This window comes from Nothobranchius furzeri, chromosome 8 (genome assembly GCF_043380555.1).
Source record: "Nothobranchius furzeri strain GRZ-AD chromosome 8, NfurGRZ-RIMD1, whole genome shotgun sequence".
NCBI classification, from domain to species: Eukaryota; Metazoa; Chordata; class Actinopteri; order Cyprinodontiformes; family Nothobranchiidae; genus Nothobranchius; species Nothobranchius furzeri.
Window position 1 is genome coordinate 47711123 of NC_091748.1, and position 15289 is coordinate 47726411.

A 15289-nucleotide genomic window follows, 5' to 3' on the forward strand; every position below is an offset into this window, starting at 1 on the left:
CATGTTGTTAATAATTCTTGGAGAGAAATAGCTCGCCCTGTCGGAAAAGACGAGGACGCTGTTAAAAATGCTGGAATGCCATGTTGTAAACAGTAATTTTTACTTCTACTATGGTGCAGTGTTGGATGCATGCTGTAGAGCTCCATGCTGCCCCCTACAGTTTGGGAGAATATTGGCTCACCGCAGAGACAAGCCGCATGAACCATAAACGCTGCGAGTTGTGAAGCTCGTTCCATCCACGAGCTGCATCACCGCGCAGAAAGTAAATGTGTCAAGCATAAACCAAGCTTTATGCATTATTTTTATTGTGACAATAATTTAAAAAACAAACCATCAATGTGATTTTGTGCTAAACATTTTCTACCATGAGGTTTACACAAGCCCCTCTGCTAAAAAAATAGACCAACAGAATTGTTCTGAAAATTGTTTCAGTTCATTATTTAATTATTAGTAATCATTACAAAACACCAGAAAATATGAATATACCCCTAAATATAGTCATGATCTGTAGGGGTTATTGTGAGTGTAGAGTAATGTTACTGTTGTGTTAAGAGACGGGTGCGTGATGGTAAAAGTGAAACTGGAGCTGCGGTGAGATGTAGGCTTATTTCAGCTGTTTGTTGATCTCACATACCACTGTTAAGGTCAAAATGTCCTGTCTTGTGATTTAGTTCTGCAAAAATGTTAAAATAATAATACATTTTCTTGGGCTATCTTTATATCTTTATATACATCTTTATAAAACAGCTGTTGAAAGCGTCTGATGTGCAGATCAATTAAATGATCAGAGGTAGCGCTCCTGCAGGCTACTGCAGATCAGCGATCACGGAGACATGCACACTTTCAGTCTGTAGTTTGTGGTTTTCAGGAAGTTTATTTTATTTCGGCAACTTAAGAGAGGATGAAGGTCAATATGTTGGAGGATTTTATGTTTTTCGTCAGACAAAATTAAAGCGCGTAGTTAATGTCCGACATGTTTTCACAAACATTGGTTTTGAAAAAAAGGAAGTTGCATTTACAAGTCCACTCAGTGTAGTTATGATAAATCCTGTTCAGCTGCTGGAGAATCAGGCTCTCTCTCTCTCTCTCTCTCTCTCTCTCTCTCTCTCTCTCTCTCTCACTCACTCACTCACTCACTCACTCACTCACTCACTCACTCACTCACTCACTCACTCACTCACTCACTCACTCACTCACAGTGCTGATAGATGAACCGAACATTCACGGCAGAGACAGACACCCACATTTAACATCGGCTGTAGAAGCAGAGCTATGGAAGGGGAAAAAAGGAGAAAAATACCAAAATGTGCACCTCAGTCAGCTGCACTCAGCTCCAGTACAGATACCCCCTCCCTCTCCCCCGCGTAACACAGGGAAAACCCCAGATGTCCAAAATAGTTGACAACAGATCCTGGGTCAGTCAGGAGCAATACAAAAACTGCAGCTTTGACGATCACGTGATCACGTTGTTTGAAATTGCAATTTTGGTCCAAAAACTATAGATTGTTGAGCCCCACTGCACACTGCTGTCAACACTTAACCCTCCCACTGTCCTAATGGGTGTGACCCCGCGAGGAAAGTTGACCATTGAGCAGGGTTGATGGTTTATCCCTTGAGGTTCACGTGGCAGGGGTGAGGAGTGAACCAATACAGATAATGATCCTGTTTTTAAGCTCTGAAGCTGGATGAGCTGATGGCCGCTCTGAAGAAGAAGGATGATGACATGAAAGCCATGGAAGAGAGATACAAGATGTACCTGGAGAAAGCACGCAATGTGAGTCAGATTCTTTCAAGTTGACTTGATTCTTATAATCTAAGGTCAGACACAGTGAACTATTATTTTATTTTCATGCTTTTCTTGAAGGTTATACGAGCGCTGGACCCAAAGCTGAATCCTGCTACTGCTGAGATTCAAGCTCTGAGGAATCAGTTAGCAGACCGGGACAAAGAGATTCTCAGCCTTGAAGTAAATCCACATTTCCTCAATTACAAACACACAAAACCTTTTGGGGAAACCGTCTTTTTAAGCTTGTGTTTGGCTGATTTCTCCACCAGCGTCAGTGTGAGCAGGCCCGACTGAGGGAGTACGAGGAGAAGCTGATAGTCACAGCCTGGTATAACAAGGTAATGTCTGTTAAGGAGTTTCTTTTAGAGACTTAATAAAGCAACGAGAAAGCAGTCCATGATTCAATCAAAATGTTTAATTTCAATATTACAATATCAAAAATGAGGAGACAGTCACAAAGGCTCTTACCAAAGCAGCCAGCCTCAGGAGTGTCCTGAAAAACAGGGAGTTCACACTCTCCTTACACTGAAAAACAGATTTAGTTTTTGGAGTATCACTCATAGTTAATCTAAAATGTGACTAAACATATTAGTTAAAGATTGAAATAAAGAAAAATTGGTCAATTCTACCTATTTTATTTAATTAAACAGTAAGGACTAGAATTTACCCAAAAATTTTAGTTCAGCACTGCTGTATTATCTATTTATTAAATTAACAAATAGAACAATTGCACATGTTGGCCACCAGATCCGTTTACAGTTCTGTGCTTTATTAGCTTTCCACTTCAAGTATTCATGCGAGCATGTTGAGGGAAATATTTCAGCATGTGTAAAAATCATCCTCAGCAACAGTGAATGCAAGTTCAGCTCAGCTGTTGTAAAACAGAAAAATGCTTTTTTTTGCATTGCTTTTGGTTGAATACATTCTTATTTATAGTATTGTATCAGTATAGCTCAGGATTGGTCCCAGCTTTGACGTGTGTGTCTATATTATTATTTTCTAGCTTAGAAAATTGGGTAATATTTACTCAGTCAGATTTTTACCCAGTTTCTTTAGACATTTCCTAACTCTGAATATACTATTTACAAACATGTATGGGTATAAATTAACTAAGCAAACTCTGTTATCTCAATTTTATTGGGTAGTTTCCGTGAGTAGCATAGTGTACCATTGCTGTCACCCCCCTTAACCCCCTCCGAGGGAGAAAACAAAGATGGGCCACTGTGGTGTTATCTAGACTGTTGTTGAGGAAGGTGGGGTAAAGATCTGGACCCATGTGTTGGAGACTGTGCTTCAAAGGGACAGGGGTGTAAATGAAGATGCTTCTCTTGCCCTTTGAAGCATAAATCTCAGGAATCTAGCTAAACAGAACAAGATTTATGGCTGTCATAAAACCTAACTTCTTAGTAGGATTGATTGTATTGAACACTAGAATATAATAATTAAATGTGTCCATTACAAGAGCTAAATGCTGCTGCTGCATTTAACAATGCTCTGCTCGCTCTGAAAATACCCTTTCTCTGTCCTCAGAGTCTAAACTTCCAGAAGTTGGCAATTGAATCCCGTCTCGCCGGCCGCACCCCTTCTGCACTGTCCCCCACCCAGTCCTTCCTGTCTCATCAGCGCCAAGTCTCAAACGCCCCTCGCAGGGCTGCTTCCATCAGCGTGCCCACCGCTACCGCCAAGTAGGACGCACCAGCGCCGTGCATCTCACATTCCTCAAACAAGACGAAAATACACAATCCTTCAACAAGTGACCTTAAACACCTCTACGCTCAGCCTTGGTGGAGGGTTCAAGGGTCAGCTGGCTGGGTTAAATGGCTACCTATCTGAGGTTATGGTAGAGTAGCTAGTGACTGAACTTTACTGAAGAACATAACCCCGAGTTCACCTCCTGAGCCACAGCAACACATCGTCCCGGGTGTAGATTAGCAGTGAACGTCCTCCCTGATCTATTTATAGCTTTTCCACCAGCCTATAGAGCAGAATCATCCGTTTGTGGGCTTTCGTTTCTCTATATGTAGATGATGAATGTGGGCCTGTTATTATAATGAAGTTCAGTTCAACCTAATACAAAGATAGTAGATGTGTGCATGACATGTATCTTCATGCAGTCGTCCTGCAGACTGAATGAACTTCAGTAGAACATAGTTTACTTTAAGACAACATCTGTTGCAGGACACCAACTATTTAATCAGGCACCAAACATTTTCTACTAAAATGCAATAAGGCCATTACTTCACATGCAGTGAAATCAATTAAAATCAACATCTGAGGTGCTGCAGCAGCAAACCTTAGGACCTAAGGCCTGTAGTGTTTTATTGGTGCTTCTGTAAATATCAGGATCTTTTTATTCACTACAGCCCAGATTCTTATTTAGTAACCAAAGCTGTGATTCAGAGATATGTATGATTCAGCACCAGCTTTTGATCGGAGTTTAAACCAGGTAAAGCACTCGCACAACAACGATTATGTGTGACGTGAGAGTTTTTGATGTTTTCAGGTAATTGCTTTTATTTGTAGGCTGTTAAATAAGCAGTTTGTGTAAACGATGCTGCAAAGGCAGGAATACTGCAGGTGTCTAGTTCTTTCACTTGTATGTTTGCAGTAACACTTAAGTATTTAGTTCTGATTCTGCCACATAGTTACTATAAATCTATGTATATTTTTTGTTTTCTCTGCAGCTAGTGATTGTTATAGCACTAATAGGAAAGCAAAGTCACTCATAATAAAGTACAATCAAATGTAGAACAGGAGCCACATGGATATGTGTGTGTACGTTATGAAAGAAAGTTGCTGGAAGTCAGAAATTTGGGACTTTTCTGTTAATAAATTCTTTTTTTAAATGATTCAGTTTTGCTTGTCTTGTTTCAGAGCCATTACAGCGATTACATCAGCATCAGAGCGAAAGACTGTCTAATCTTTACAGGATTTTGAAAAGTAGCCGTTTACGAACCACTAACATCAGAAGACAACCCACCAGGCCTTCCTATAAATGACATGTTTAGAGTGTGAGGAGCAGAGAAAATTACAACGGTCACTTTATAGTGACTTATACAAATTGCTACCACTTGTTGGGAAACAACTCATCTATTGTTGAGCTTTTCTGCAGCATCTACTTTGCTGTCGCCGCTTCTAAACGGGACTTGGCAAAGATCTGAAATGGGTGTGGCGAGCGCGTGGCTCCAGTTATTCCTTCTGTACTCAGCTCGGCTCCGTCCAGAGTGGAAAAGTGAAACCTCTGACACAAACCGATAAAAAACAAGAACAGTTCCATCTTTGCCAGGCCCTCACCGAGACACGCACGCTTTCCTAGGAGAGGAAAAAAGGAAAGGACATCCTGAAAGGCTCAATGTTTCAGTTTGCAAATCGTTTCTGAACCGAGTTTTTTTTAGAGGTAAAGAGCATAACTAGTGTTACCTGCAGAGAAAGGTAAAAAAGCTTCCCTCCTTCTGAAGTTCCTCTCATCATCCAGGAAGTGTTCAGGGTTAAAAGTGTCTGGAGTTTCCCATTCATGTTTATCAAACAGCACAGAGGTCAGGTTAGGCATCACTGTGGTTCCCTACACACACACACACACACACACACACACACACACACACACACACACACACACACACACACACACACACACACACACACACACACACACACACACACACACACACACACACACACACACACACACACACACACACACTATAATTCAGGCTGGAGTTTGCATTTCAAATAGATGACATACCGATAAAAGTGAAAATATCAATGCTTTTAGAAAAGTGCTGCCTGGTCCTATGAACTGACTATTTCTACCTACATACGTGCATTTTTTATCACAGTGTAACAAGTCAACTGTTTTTTTCATCCATTTGAGAGGATATACAGGGTATCCGTGGGTCCTCAACAAGTCTTAAATTAGCTTTTCCAAATTTAAGGCCTTAAAAATCCTTAAAAATGACAAATAATCCTTAAATACAGTTTCCAAAGGGCTTACATTTTCAAAGACCCAATAAACAAGATTCTTTTATTTCTATAAATGTTTTGTGAAATTCTAGTTAGTGTTCAGCATTTTTTGTGTACATTGTTGGCGTAAGCGGAACCGCACACATTCAGTTGGTTGTGAAAGGGGGCTATTTTTAGATTAGCACATTAGCTGATAGATTTTGTAGTCGTATCATCTGACCTGCGGCCGTATGTTTTGGACACCCGAGTGAAGAGAGGGGCGGAGCTGTCAACTGATCACCACCTGGTGGTGAGTTGGATCAGATGGCAAGGGAACATGCCGCGTAGACCTGGCAGACCCAAACGCATAGTGAGGGTCTGCTGGGAACGCCTGGCAGAAGAACCTGTCAAGACGGTCTTCAACTCCCACCTCCGGCAGAGCTTTGACCACGTCCCGAGAGCAGTGGGGGACATTGAGTCCGAGTGGGCCTTGTTCCACTCTGCGATTGTCGAGGCGGCTGTTGCTAGCTGTGGTCGTAAGGTGGCCGGTGCCAGTCGTGGTGGCAACCCCCGTACCCGCTGGTGGACACCAGAGGTTCGGGGAGCCGTCAGGCTGAAGAAGGAGGCCTACAGGGCGTGGCTGGTCTGTGGGTCTCCGGAGGCAGCAGACAGGTACCGGATAGCCAAGCGGGGTGCAGCAGTGGCAGTTGCCGAGGCAAAATCTCGGGCGTGGGAGGAGTTTGGTGAGGCCATGGAGAAAGACTATCGATCGGCTCCAAAGAGGTTCTGGCAAACTGTCCGGCGCCTCAGGAGAGGAAGGCAGCAACTCGCTCACACTGTTTACAGTGGGGATGGGGAGCTGCTGACGTCAACTGAGGCTATAGTCGGACGGTGGAAGGAATACTTTGAGGAGCTCCTCAATCCCACCAATGCGCATTCCGAGGAGGAACCAGAGCTGGGAGGCCTGGGGATGGACTGTCCGATCTCGGGGGCAGAAGTTGCTGAGGTAGTCAAACAACTACACAGCGGCGGAGCCCCGGGGGCGGATGAGGTTCGTCCTGGGTATCTCAAGGCTATGGATGTTGTAGGGCTGTCATGGTTGACACGTCTCTACAACATTGCGTGGTCATCGGGGGCAGTTCCTAGGGAGTGGCAGACCGGGGTGGTGGTCCCCATCTTTAAGAAGGGTGACCTGAGGGTGTGTTCCAACTATAGGGGGATCACACTCCTCAGCCTCCCTGGAAAGGTCTACGCCAAGGTACTGGAGAGGAGGGTCCGATCGATAGTTGAATCTCAGATAGAGGAGGAGCAATGTGGTTTTCGTCCTGGCCGTGGAACTGTGGACCAGCTCTATACCCTTGCAAGGGTGATGGAGGGGGCATGGGAGTTTGCCCAACCAATCCACATGTGCTTTGTGGATTTGGAGAAGGCTTATGACCGTGTCCCCAGGGGCACCCTGTGGGGGACGCTCCAGGAGCATGGGGTGGGTGGCTTTCTGTTAAGGGCCATTCAGTCCCTTTACCAGAGGAGCGTGAGTTTGGTCCGCATAGCCGGTAGTAAGTCGGACCTGTTCCCAGTGAGGGTTGGACTCCGCCAGGGCTGCCCTTTGTCACCGGTTCTGTTCATCACTTTTATGGACAGAATTTCTAGACGCAGCCGTGGTGTGGAGTGTGTCGAGTTTGGTGGCAGGAGAATCTCGTCTCTGCTTTTTGCGGATGATGTGGTCCTCCTAGCTTCATCCAGCTCTGACCTTCAGCTCTTGCTGGGTAGGTTCGCGGCCGAATGTGAAGCGGCTGGGATGAGGATCAGCACCTCCAAATCTGAGACCATGGTTCTCGACCGGAAAAGGGTGGCTTGCCACCTCCGGGTCGGGGGAGAGGTCCTACCTCAAGTGGAGGAGTTTAAGTATCTCGGGGTCTTGTTCACGAGTGAGGGTAGGAGGGATCGGGAGATCGACAGGCGGATTGGTTCGGCGTCTGCAGTGATGCGGACGCTGAGCCGATCTGTCGTGGGGAAGAGGGAGCTGAGCCAGAAAGCCAGGCTCTCGATTTACCGGTCGATCTACGTCCCAATCCTCACCTATGGTCATGAGCTTTGGGTAATGACCGAAAGAACGAGATCGCGGATACAAGCGGCCGAAATGAGTTTCCTCCGTAGGGTGGCCGGGCTCAGCCTTAGAGATAGGGTGAGGAGCTCGGACATTCGGGAGGGACTCGGAGTAGAACCGCTGCTCCTCCGGATCGAAAGGAGCCAGTTGAGGTGGTTTGGGCATCTGGTCAGGATGCCTCCTGGACGCCTCCCCGGGGAGGTGTTTCGGGCATGTCCTGCCGGCAGAAGGCCCCCGGGTCGACCCAGGACACGTTGGAGAAGTTACATCTCCAATCTGGTCCGGGAACGCCTTGGGGTCCTGCCGGAGGAGCTGGTGGACAAGGCCGGGGAGAGGACGGCCTGGAGCTCCCTAGTTGGGATGCTGCCCCCGCGACCCGGACCCGGATAAGCGGAGGAAGACGACGACGACGACATTAGCTGGTTAAGCTAGTGGGAGCTCGCGCCATGGGGAAGTGCAAGTTTAATGGTAACTGGATGGTTAATCCCACGTTTGCGGCGTGGCTAGCACTGGTTCCAGGCAATAGCTGTAAATTATAGCTTAAATTTAATTTTAAAAATAGCTTAAATTTGGTCTAAGTGGCCTTAAAAAAGGTCTTAAAAGTCTTAAATTTGGCTCCCTTAAACCTGCAGATACCCTGAAAAATCTTTACAGGTTTGCAGATTTTTAAGGCAAAACAAAATTCATTTTAACTCCTTGCCCCTTCCTAATGCCATTCTTTCCTTTATCCCGTAGAGGGGGCTGTTCAAATAAAGTCTACTTGATCATCCCTTTAAAAATAGAAGAAAAATAATCCGAGCAAAAGAAATCCTCTAATTTATCTAATCTAAGTGATGCTGCATGTTGGAACTCGGATACCAGAGTACAACCAAAGCGTCTGCCCTCTAGCATTACAGATAGCCATTTAAGATGTCTTCTAATAAACATTAAAAGGACGAGACAGGTGCAGCTGTGAAATAACGTACAGAAACACATTTTGAAGTGAGAAGATGAGCTAAAAACAAACTTTATGAGTTAGCAGACTGGCTGTAACCTTTGGTATGAAGTAACCTCCCAGCATTAAGCCTCTGGCAGCCGTCCTTAGTCCATTGAGAGGAACAATGTTTCCCATCCTCTGGATCTCGTGGATGACGGCATTAGTGAAGGGCATGCTGGGTTTGTCTGCCATGGTGGGCCGGCGGCTCGGTCCGATCACTCTGTCGATCTCCGCCTTAACTTTCTCTACAAGACAAATGTGTAGTTAGTGACCCCTGATACCTCTCTTTGTTAAAACAGGTCCAGTCTGTGCTTGCCTTGGATGTGAGGGTTTCTGATGAGGAAAATTAGTCCCCACTGCAGAGTCTTTGCTGTGGTCTCGCTGCCAGCCAGGAACAGGTCCAAGCAGCACAGAACCAGGTTCTCCTCACTGAAGCCTGTGTCGGTCTTCCTGTTGTGCTGCTGAGCAAAAGTAGATCAAACTCCTAAATCTAGTCATTTTAAAAGTTCTGTTGAATCGTACCCTTTCCTCGATGAGGAACTTGTCGATGTAATCACGAGGGTTGCTGGGATCCAGATCCAACTTGTGCCTCTGAATCTCTTTTCTGATAGATGCCGTTAGAGACCTGGCGCTGCTGAAGATGCCATTGTGAGGCCCGGGCAGGTGTTTCATCAGTGCTGGGAATGCATCATAAAGCTGTTAGGGGAGGGAAGACAGACTGTGAAGGGCTGAAGGATTTTAATGTTCCTGAGTTTATTTTTGCATCTCACCAGAGCCCAGATGGATCCTTCCAGGTAGGCCATGTCTGTCAGATCCTTCAGCATGCTCTGGAAGTCGGGGTCGCTGTAGTCAAAGCGTTTCCCAAACACAATCTGACAGATGATGTTGGACACAGCCTTGTTCAAGAGTGGCACAGCGTCAAAGGCCTCACCTGAACACAGAACAGGTCTAAGTCACCAAGCATTAGTGGAGGGTTCTCAGTTTGGTTCTACATTTTATTTGTTCTGTCAACCTTCTTTCTTCTCCATTTCCTCCAGTAAATATTGACTCTCCTCCCAGATGTTCTCCTCCATGGAGCCCTTGGCCATGCCAAAGCAGCGTAACGTGGCCATGGCGAAGCGTCGCTGCCTCCTCCACACCTTCCCATTACTGAAAAATAGACCCGCTGACAAAGATAGAAATAGATTACTTGGGTTCTGGTGGCAGGTTGGCTGCTTGACGCTAATTCTGAAGGATTCACCTGAGTTCCCAGAATAAATCCTGGTCACCATTGGGCTGTAAGGCCGATCCACGAAGTTTTCAGCCTGTGTCACTAAAGCCTCCTTCACCATCTTCCACCCAGACACAAACACGGTTTTGTGTCTTCCCAGACGGATGCAGAATACATTCCCATAAACATCAGCAAGCTGTGGATGCAGAAGCAGAGAACAAACATCCTATTGTTCAGCTTGTGACCTCGCACTGATGCACATTCAGCACATGGTGGAGCGCTCAAGTTTTTAGCATTTTTGCACCAAAAGTGTTTAAGAAAAGTAAAAAAAAAGTTGATATTTAACAGATAAACCTGTGCTAAACACGTTAAAGCTGTGATTCTGTTGTAAAGCGAATTAAATAGAACTGTGTTGGTTTTAAAAATGCTGTCTAGTTTGGCTGATCAGAATTGTGTAAATAAAAATTTTGAAATAGAACCAGCTTACCTTAGTGAGGTAAATGTGAGGATTTTTAGACTCTATGCTGAAGATGTTTCCCAAAAGAGGGAGACCTGGTGGTCCTGGAGGAAAGCGAGGTGGATCCTTTTCATTAAACAAACACACCAGGAGAAGAACGACAACTGTAAAAATCAGGATTCCCCTCAGGTTAAACCACAGACTCAAGTCGAACAGCCACATTGTGACAGAGTTAGAGAGACGCATCAGGATTTCTCTCCATCTTCCTCTCCTGCTTAGAAATGAGTCTGCTGACCCACAGCCTGGATAGATAAGGAAGTGTGTGACACTGAGTCGGTTCTCAGTTAATACAACACAGACCGTGTTTTAAGACTAAATACTCATCAGTAATGAAGTAGGTTGGCACGGCTGTTTTATTTTTGCTCAGAATTAACTGAAGTCTTGTTTAAAATGTCCTAATAAATTGATAAAATTACCTTTAAATGTAACAAAGATGCCAGTGAATGTTCTTGAGACACGGGCTGTTGTCGTGTTTTTTTTATTCTTCAGGATGGTCCATGGGAGGCTATAAGCTGGTTTGTCCTGCACCTGCTATAAAAGTCCCATCACAACGTTCTGCTCTCATGATGTTAAAGGTTTTCAGTTCCTGTTTTCTATTTTTGAGATGGCAGCGCATTATCAAAGTCATTTATTGATCTGACATGATAAATGACCCACCTGACCTGTCTAATGGGCCATTCCCATCTGTACCGGGTCGGCCCGGGCCGGGTAGCGTAGGTTGTTTACATATCTGGGTGGCCTGGTATTTTTCCGGGCCAACCGAGGCTCATTCTCAGCCCTCTTCTCGAGGGGGTCTGCTTCAGGCCGGCCAGGGCCAACACACCCACTGCTGACAGCAAATTCACACCTTCCATTAGAGCAAGCCTCTGATTGGTGGGTAGAATCAGCCCACATGGGCTTAAGACAAGGATGTGTGGAATCAACCGGGCCAGGCTGGGGCCGACTGGGGCTACCCGGCCCGGGCCGACCCGGTACAGATGGGAATGGCCCATTAAGCGCCTTTCAGAGTCAGAGGACTCCAAATCACTTTACACTACAGTGTATCATTCATCCGTTCACACACTGGTGGTGATGAGCTACAATGTAGCCTCAGCTGCCCTGGGGGCTCACAGACGAGTCTGCTGAGCACTGGCACCTTCAGTCCCTTAGACCAGCAACAGGAAAGGCGGGCTAAGTGTCTTGCCCAAGGACACAACAGCCGAATTCTCTGCCGGGAGCCGAGATCAATCCTACAACCTTTCGATTACTGGACAACCCGCTCTACCTCCTGAGCTACTGCTGCCTCTACATAGCACTCTGACAGCTTGATCCCACCAAGGCAGGCTTTGGACAAGCAGAGACCTTTCTTTGAGACAGAATGATTCCCAGTCTCCCACTTAAAATGGGTCAGTCATTCTCTCATAGCTGACCTTGTTTCAGGCATTGAATCCGGGGGGAGTGTTGGCCTTGGAAGATCTTCCCACACTGCTCTTTGGTATTCGGACACTACAGGTAGCTGTTCTGATCTACTCCTGTGATCCTGGAGGTATTGGAGATCCTGACAACAGAACAATCCCTGTAAACAAGGCTGTGTCACATCCACAGATATGCTTCCTAGGCTCTGGTACAGCTGGGGCCCATGGGCTCCTAGAAATGAAAGCATGTAGTTATCCTAAACTGAAGCCCCCTTATGAGAAAGGGGCTTGGTTGCTTTAACTCCCTAAGAAATCCAAAATTTGCTTAAAAATTTCTCAGGAGATGACGTTCCTTTATGTGAAGCCTTTAGGGCAACACTTTATTTACCACACAAATATATTAAAGCTGTAATATATAGAAATATCCATTTTATTTATTTATTTATTTAGTTTTTTAAATAGTTTCAAACAATAAAATAAAGCATTAAAAGAATCACAAGATAAAGCAGTTTGAGTATAATTCTGATTTAGAGCAGTCCTCCAAGCAGTTTTTCCTATTCTGTGAGAATGGTTTGACAAATGACAAGCTCCTTCCAGACAGCTGTTTGCACACCCAACTTACATTTCTTTGGTTCTGTTCCTCAGAGGACAGCTAAGCTTTTGCCTCTCGTTAAGACCTCTTGATCAACGCCCTCCTAATTTTGAGGCATATCTGTAAATATGAGAAAAATTACTATTTTTTTGTCTGCAAAGAGCCATACATGGTGAGATCTCTCACCATTATCTTTTACTCTCCATCACTAGGCAGCAGCATGAACGCTGTCTGTTTGGCTCTCTTGGTGCTGGTTCTCAACAGCAGCCCTACCTTATACGAGGCCCTGAGTGAAGATTCTCTGGTCTTTTTGTATACTATTCCAGACAGAACCTCAAGCAGCTGTATCGATGTTTAGGTACAGCTGCTAAACCACAACGCCAGTTCCTGCATCACAGAAGTAGGAAACATGTGTAATGACTTGTGACCAAAGCAATGATACTCTATATAAATATAGACATCACCTTGCTTGGTCTTAGTACAATTAGAAGATTCTAGGTTTCTTTTAATTATTAAGCGATTGTACACACTTCGTTTGGTTCAAGAAACAGTCAGGTTTATAAACAAAATAAGAATTTATTTTACAAACAAGACTTGACAAATTGTTTAAACTATTATTTACTGTGAGTGGATGCGAACTAAAGATGGTGTCTGGAACCTACAGTGGTGTGAAAAACTATTTGCTCCCTTCCTGATTTCTTATTCTTTTGCATGTTTGTCACACAAAATGTTTCTGATCATCAAACACCTTTAAACACAAAATGCAGTTTTGAAATTATGGTTTTTATTATTTCGGGAGAGAACAAAATCCAAACCTACCTGGTCCTGTGTGAAAAAGTAATTGCCCCCTGAACCTAATAACTGGTTGGGCCTCCCTTAGCAGCAATAACTGCAATCAAGCGTTTGTGATAACTTGCTCCGAGTCTTTTACAGCGCTATGGAGGAATTTTGTCCCACTCATCTTTGCAGAACTGTTGTAATTCAGCTTTATTTGAGGGTTTTCTAGCATGAACCACCTTATTAAGGTTATGCCATAGCATCTCAATAGGATTCAGGTCAGGACTTTGACTAGGCCACTCCAAAGTCTTCATTTTGTTGTTCTTCAGCCATTCAGAGGTGGATTAGCTGGTGTGTTTTGGGTCATTGTCCTGCTGCAGCACCCAAGATGGCTTCAGCTTTAGTTGACGAACAGATGGCCGGACATTCTCCTTCAGGATGTTTTGGTAGACAGTAGAATTCATGGTTCCATTCATCACAGCAAGCCTTCCAGTTCCTGAAGCAGCAAAACAACCCCAGACCATCACACTACCACCACCATATTTTACTGTTGGTATGATGTTCTTTGTCTAAAATGCTGTGTTACTTCTACGCCAGATGTAACGGGACATTTGCCTTCCAAAAAGTTCAACTTTTGTCTCATCAGTCCACGAGGTATTTTCCCAAAAGTCTTGGCAATCATTTAGATGTTTCTCAGCAAAATTGAGACGAGCCCTAATGTTCTTTTTGCTTAACAGTGGTTTGCGTCTTGGAAATCTGCCATGCAGGCCATTTTTGCCCAGTCTCTTTCTTATGGTGGAGTCGTGAACACTGACCTTAATTGAGGCAAGTGAGGCCTGCAGTTCTTTAGAAGTTGTCCTGGGGTCTTTTGTGACCTCTCGCATGAGTGGTCTCTGCGCTCTTGGGGTAATTTTGGTCGGCCACCCACTCCTGGGAAGGTTCACCACTGTTCCATGTTGTTGCCATTTGTGGATAATGGCTCTCACTGTGGTTCGCTGGAGTCCCAAAGCTTTAGAAATGGCTTTATAACCTTTACCAGACTGATAGATCTCACTTACTTTTGTTCTCATTTGTTCTTGAATTTCTTTGGATCTTGGCATGATGTCTAGCTTTTGAGGTGCTTTTGGTCTACTTCTCTGTGTCAGGCAGCTCATATTTAAGTGATTTCTTGACTGAAACAGGTGTGGCAGTAATCAGGCTTGGGGGTGGCTACAGAAATTGAACTCAGGTGTGAAACACGACAGTTGGGTTATTTTTTAACAAGGGAGACAATAACTTTTTCACACAGGGCAATGTAGGTTTGGATTTTGTTCTGTCCCTAAATAATAAAAACCATCATTTCAACGCTGCATTTTTTGTTTACTTGTGTTATCTTTGACTAATGGTTAAATGTGTTTGGTGATCAGAAACATTTTGTGAGACAAACATGCAAAAGAATAAGAAATCAGGGAGGGGGCAAATAGTTTTTCACACCACTGCATGTGTGAATATAACGTATTCAGAATCTCTGTTCTCAGAGCTGAGTTCTGGATATAAAAGAATTTGGTTTGCAGATAAGCTATAAAGCTGTTATTATCAAAACCACATGCAGACGCTATCTGTGTGTCTACTTTACCCAGATTAAGAGACCCTCTTGGTGGATCCAAAAGTGAGAGGTCGGCTGACCGCTGGCACCGGAGGGCTGTAGAGGACCGAGGTGCTGATTCTTTCAGTCCAAAGATTTCTCTCGGGTCACGACAGATGGATGAAACCGAGCATCTTAAAATAACTCTGAAGGAGTTTGCGTCAGCTTTGTTCTGCAGGAGACTATCTTGTTGGTTCAGCTTCGCAGGTGCGAAAAAGGTTTAAGGTTTTGACAACGTGTCAAAATCCTTGTGGTTAGAGAGGTTATGCAAAAGATGGCCGGTCTAAAGCTTTCCCTCTAAAAACACTAACTGTTGAGCTGTTCGAACTGTTTTGTCTGAAGTTATCTTGAATAGCCAACCAAAAGT

At 44.6% G+C, this 15289-nt stretch overlaps 2 protein-coding genes across 3 annotated transcripts in view; one reads left to right on the top strand and one right to left on the bottom strand.

Annotated features, from left to right (window-relative positions):
• Positions 1-4635, top strand: part of hook1 (hook microtubule-tethering protein 1) — a 46130-nt gene extending 41495 nt beyond the window's left edge. Inside the window, exons 19-22 of the mRNA XM_054734446.2 lie at positions 1674-1774; positions 1865-1966; positions 2056-2124; positions 3317-4635. Coding sequence (XP_054590421.2) covers positions 1674-1774; positions 1865-1966; positions 2056-2124; positions 3317-3475 — 431 coding nt within the window. The 3' untranslated portion in view covers positions 3476-4635. The remainder of the gene's footprint in view (positions 1-1673; positions 1775-1864; positions 1967-2055; positions 2125-3316) is intronic.
• Positions 4636-4855: 220 nt separating this feature from the next.
• On the bottom strand, positions 4856-12343 carry LOC139071535 (cytochrome P450 2J6-like). 2 transcript variants are annotated; one of them, XM_070554081.1, is made up of 9 exons: positions 10506-12343; positions 10049-10214; positions 9821-9973; positions 9579-9739; positions 9331-9504; positions 9125-9269; positions 8866-9053; positions 5207-5348; positions 4856-5098 (listed from the first exon to the last, which is right to left on the bottom strand). In XM_070554081.1, the coding sequence occupies exons 1-9, from the start codon at positions 10719-10721 to the stop codon at positions 4902-4904; spliced, it is 1542 nt and encodes a 513-aa protein (XP_070410182.1). In that variant the 5' UTR covers positions 10722-12343; the 3' UTR covers positions 4856-4901. The 2 variants fall into 2 exon arrangements, with proteins under 2 accessions (XP_070410182.1, XP_070410183.1); XM_070554082.1 differs by having other exon boundaries at positions 9125-9266; positions 10506-12341.
• Between the last annotated feature and the right edge of the window lie 2946 nt (positions 12344-15289).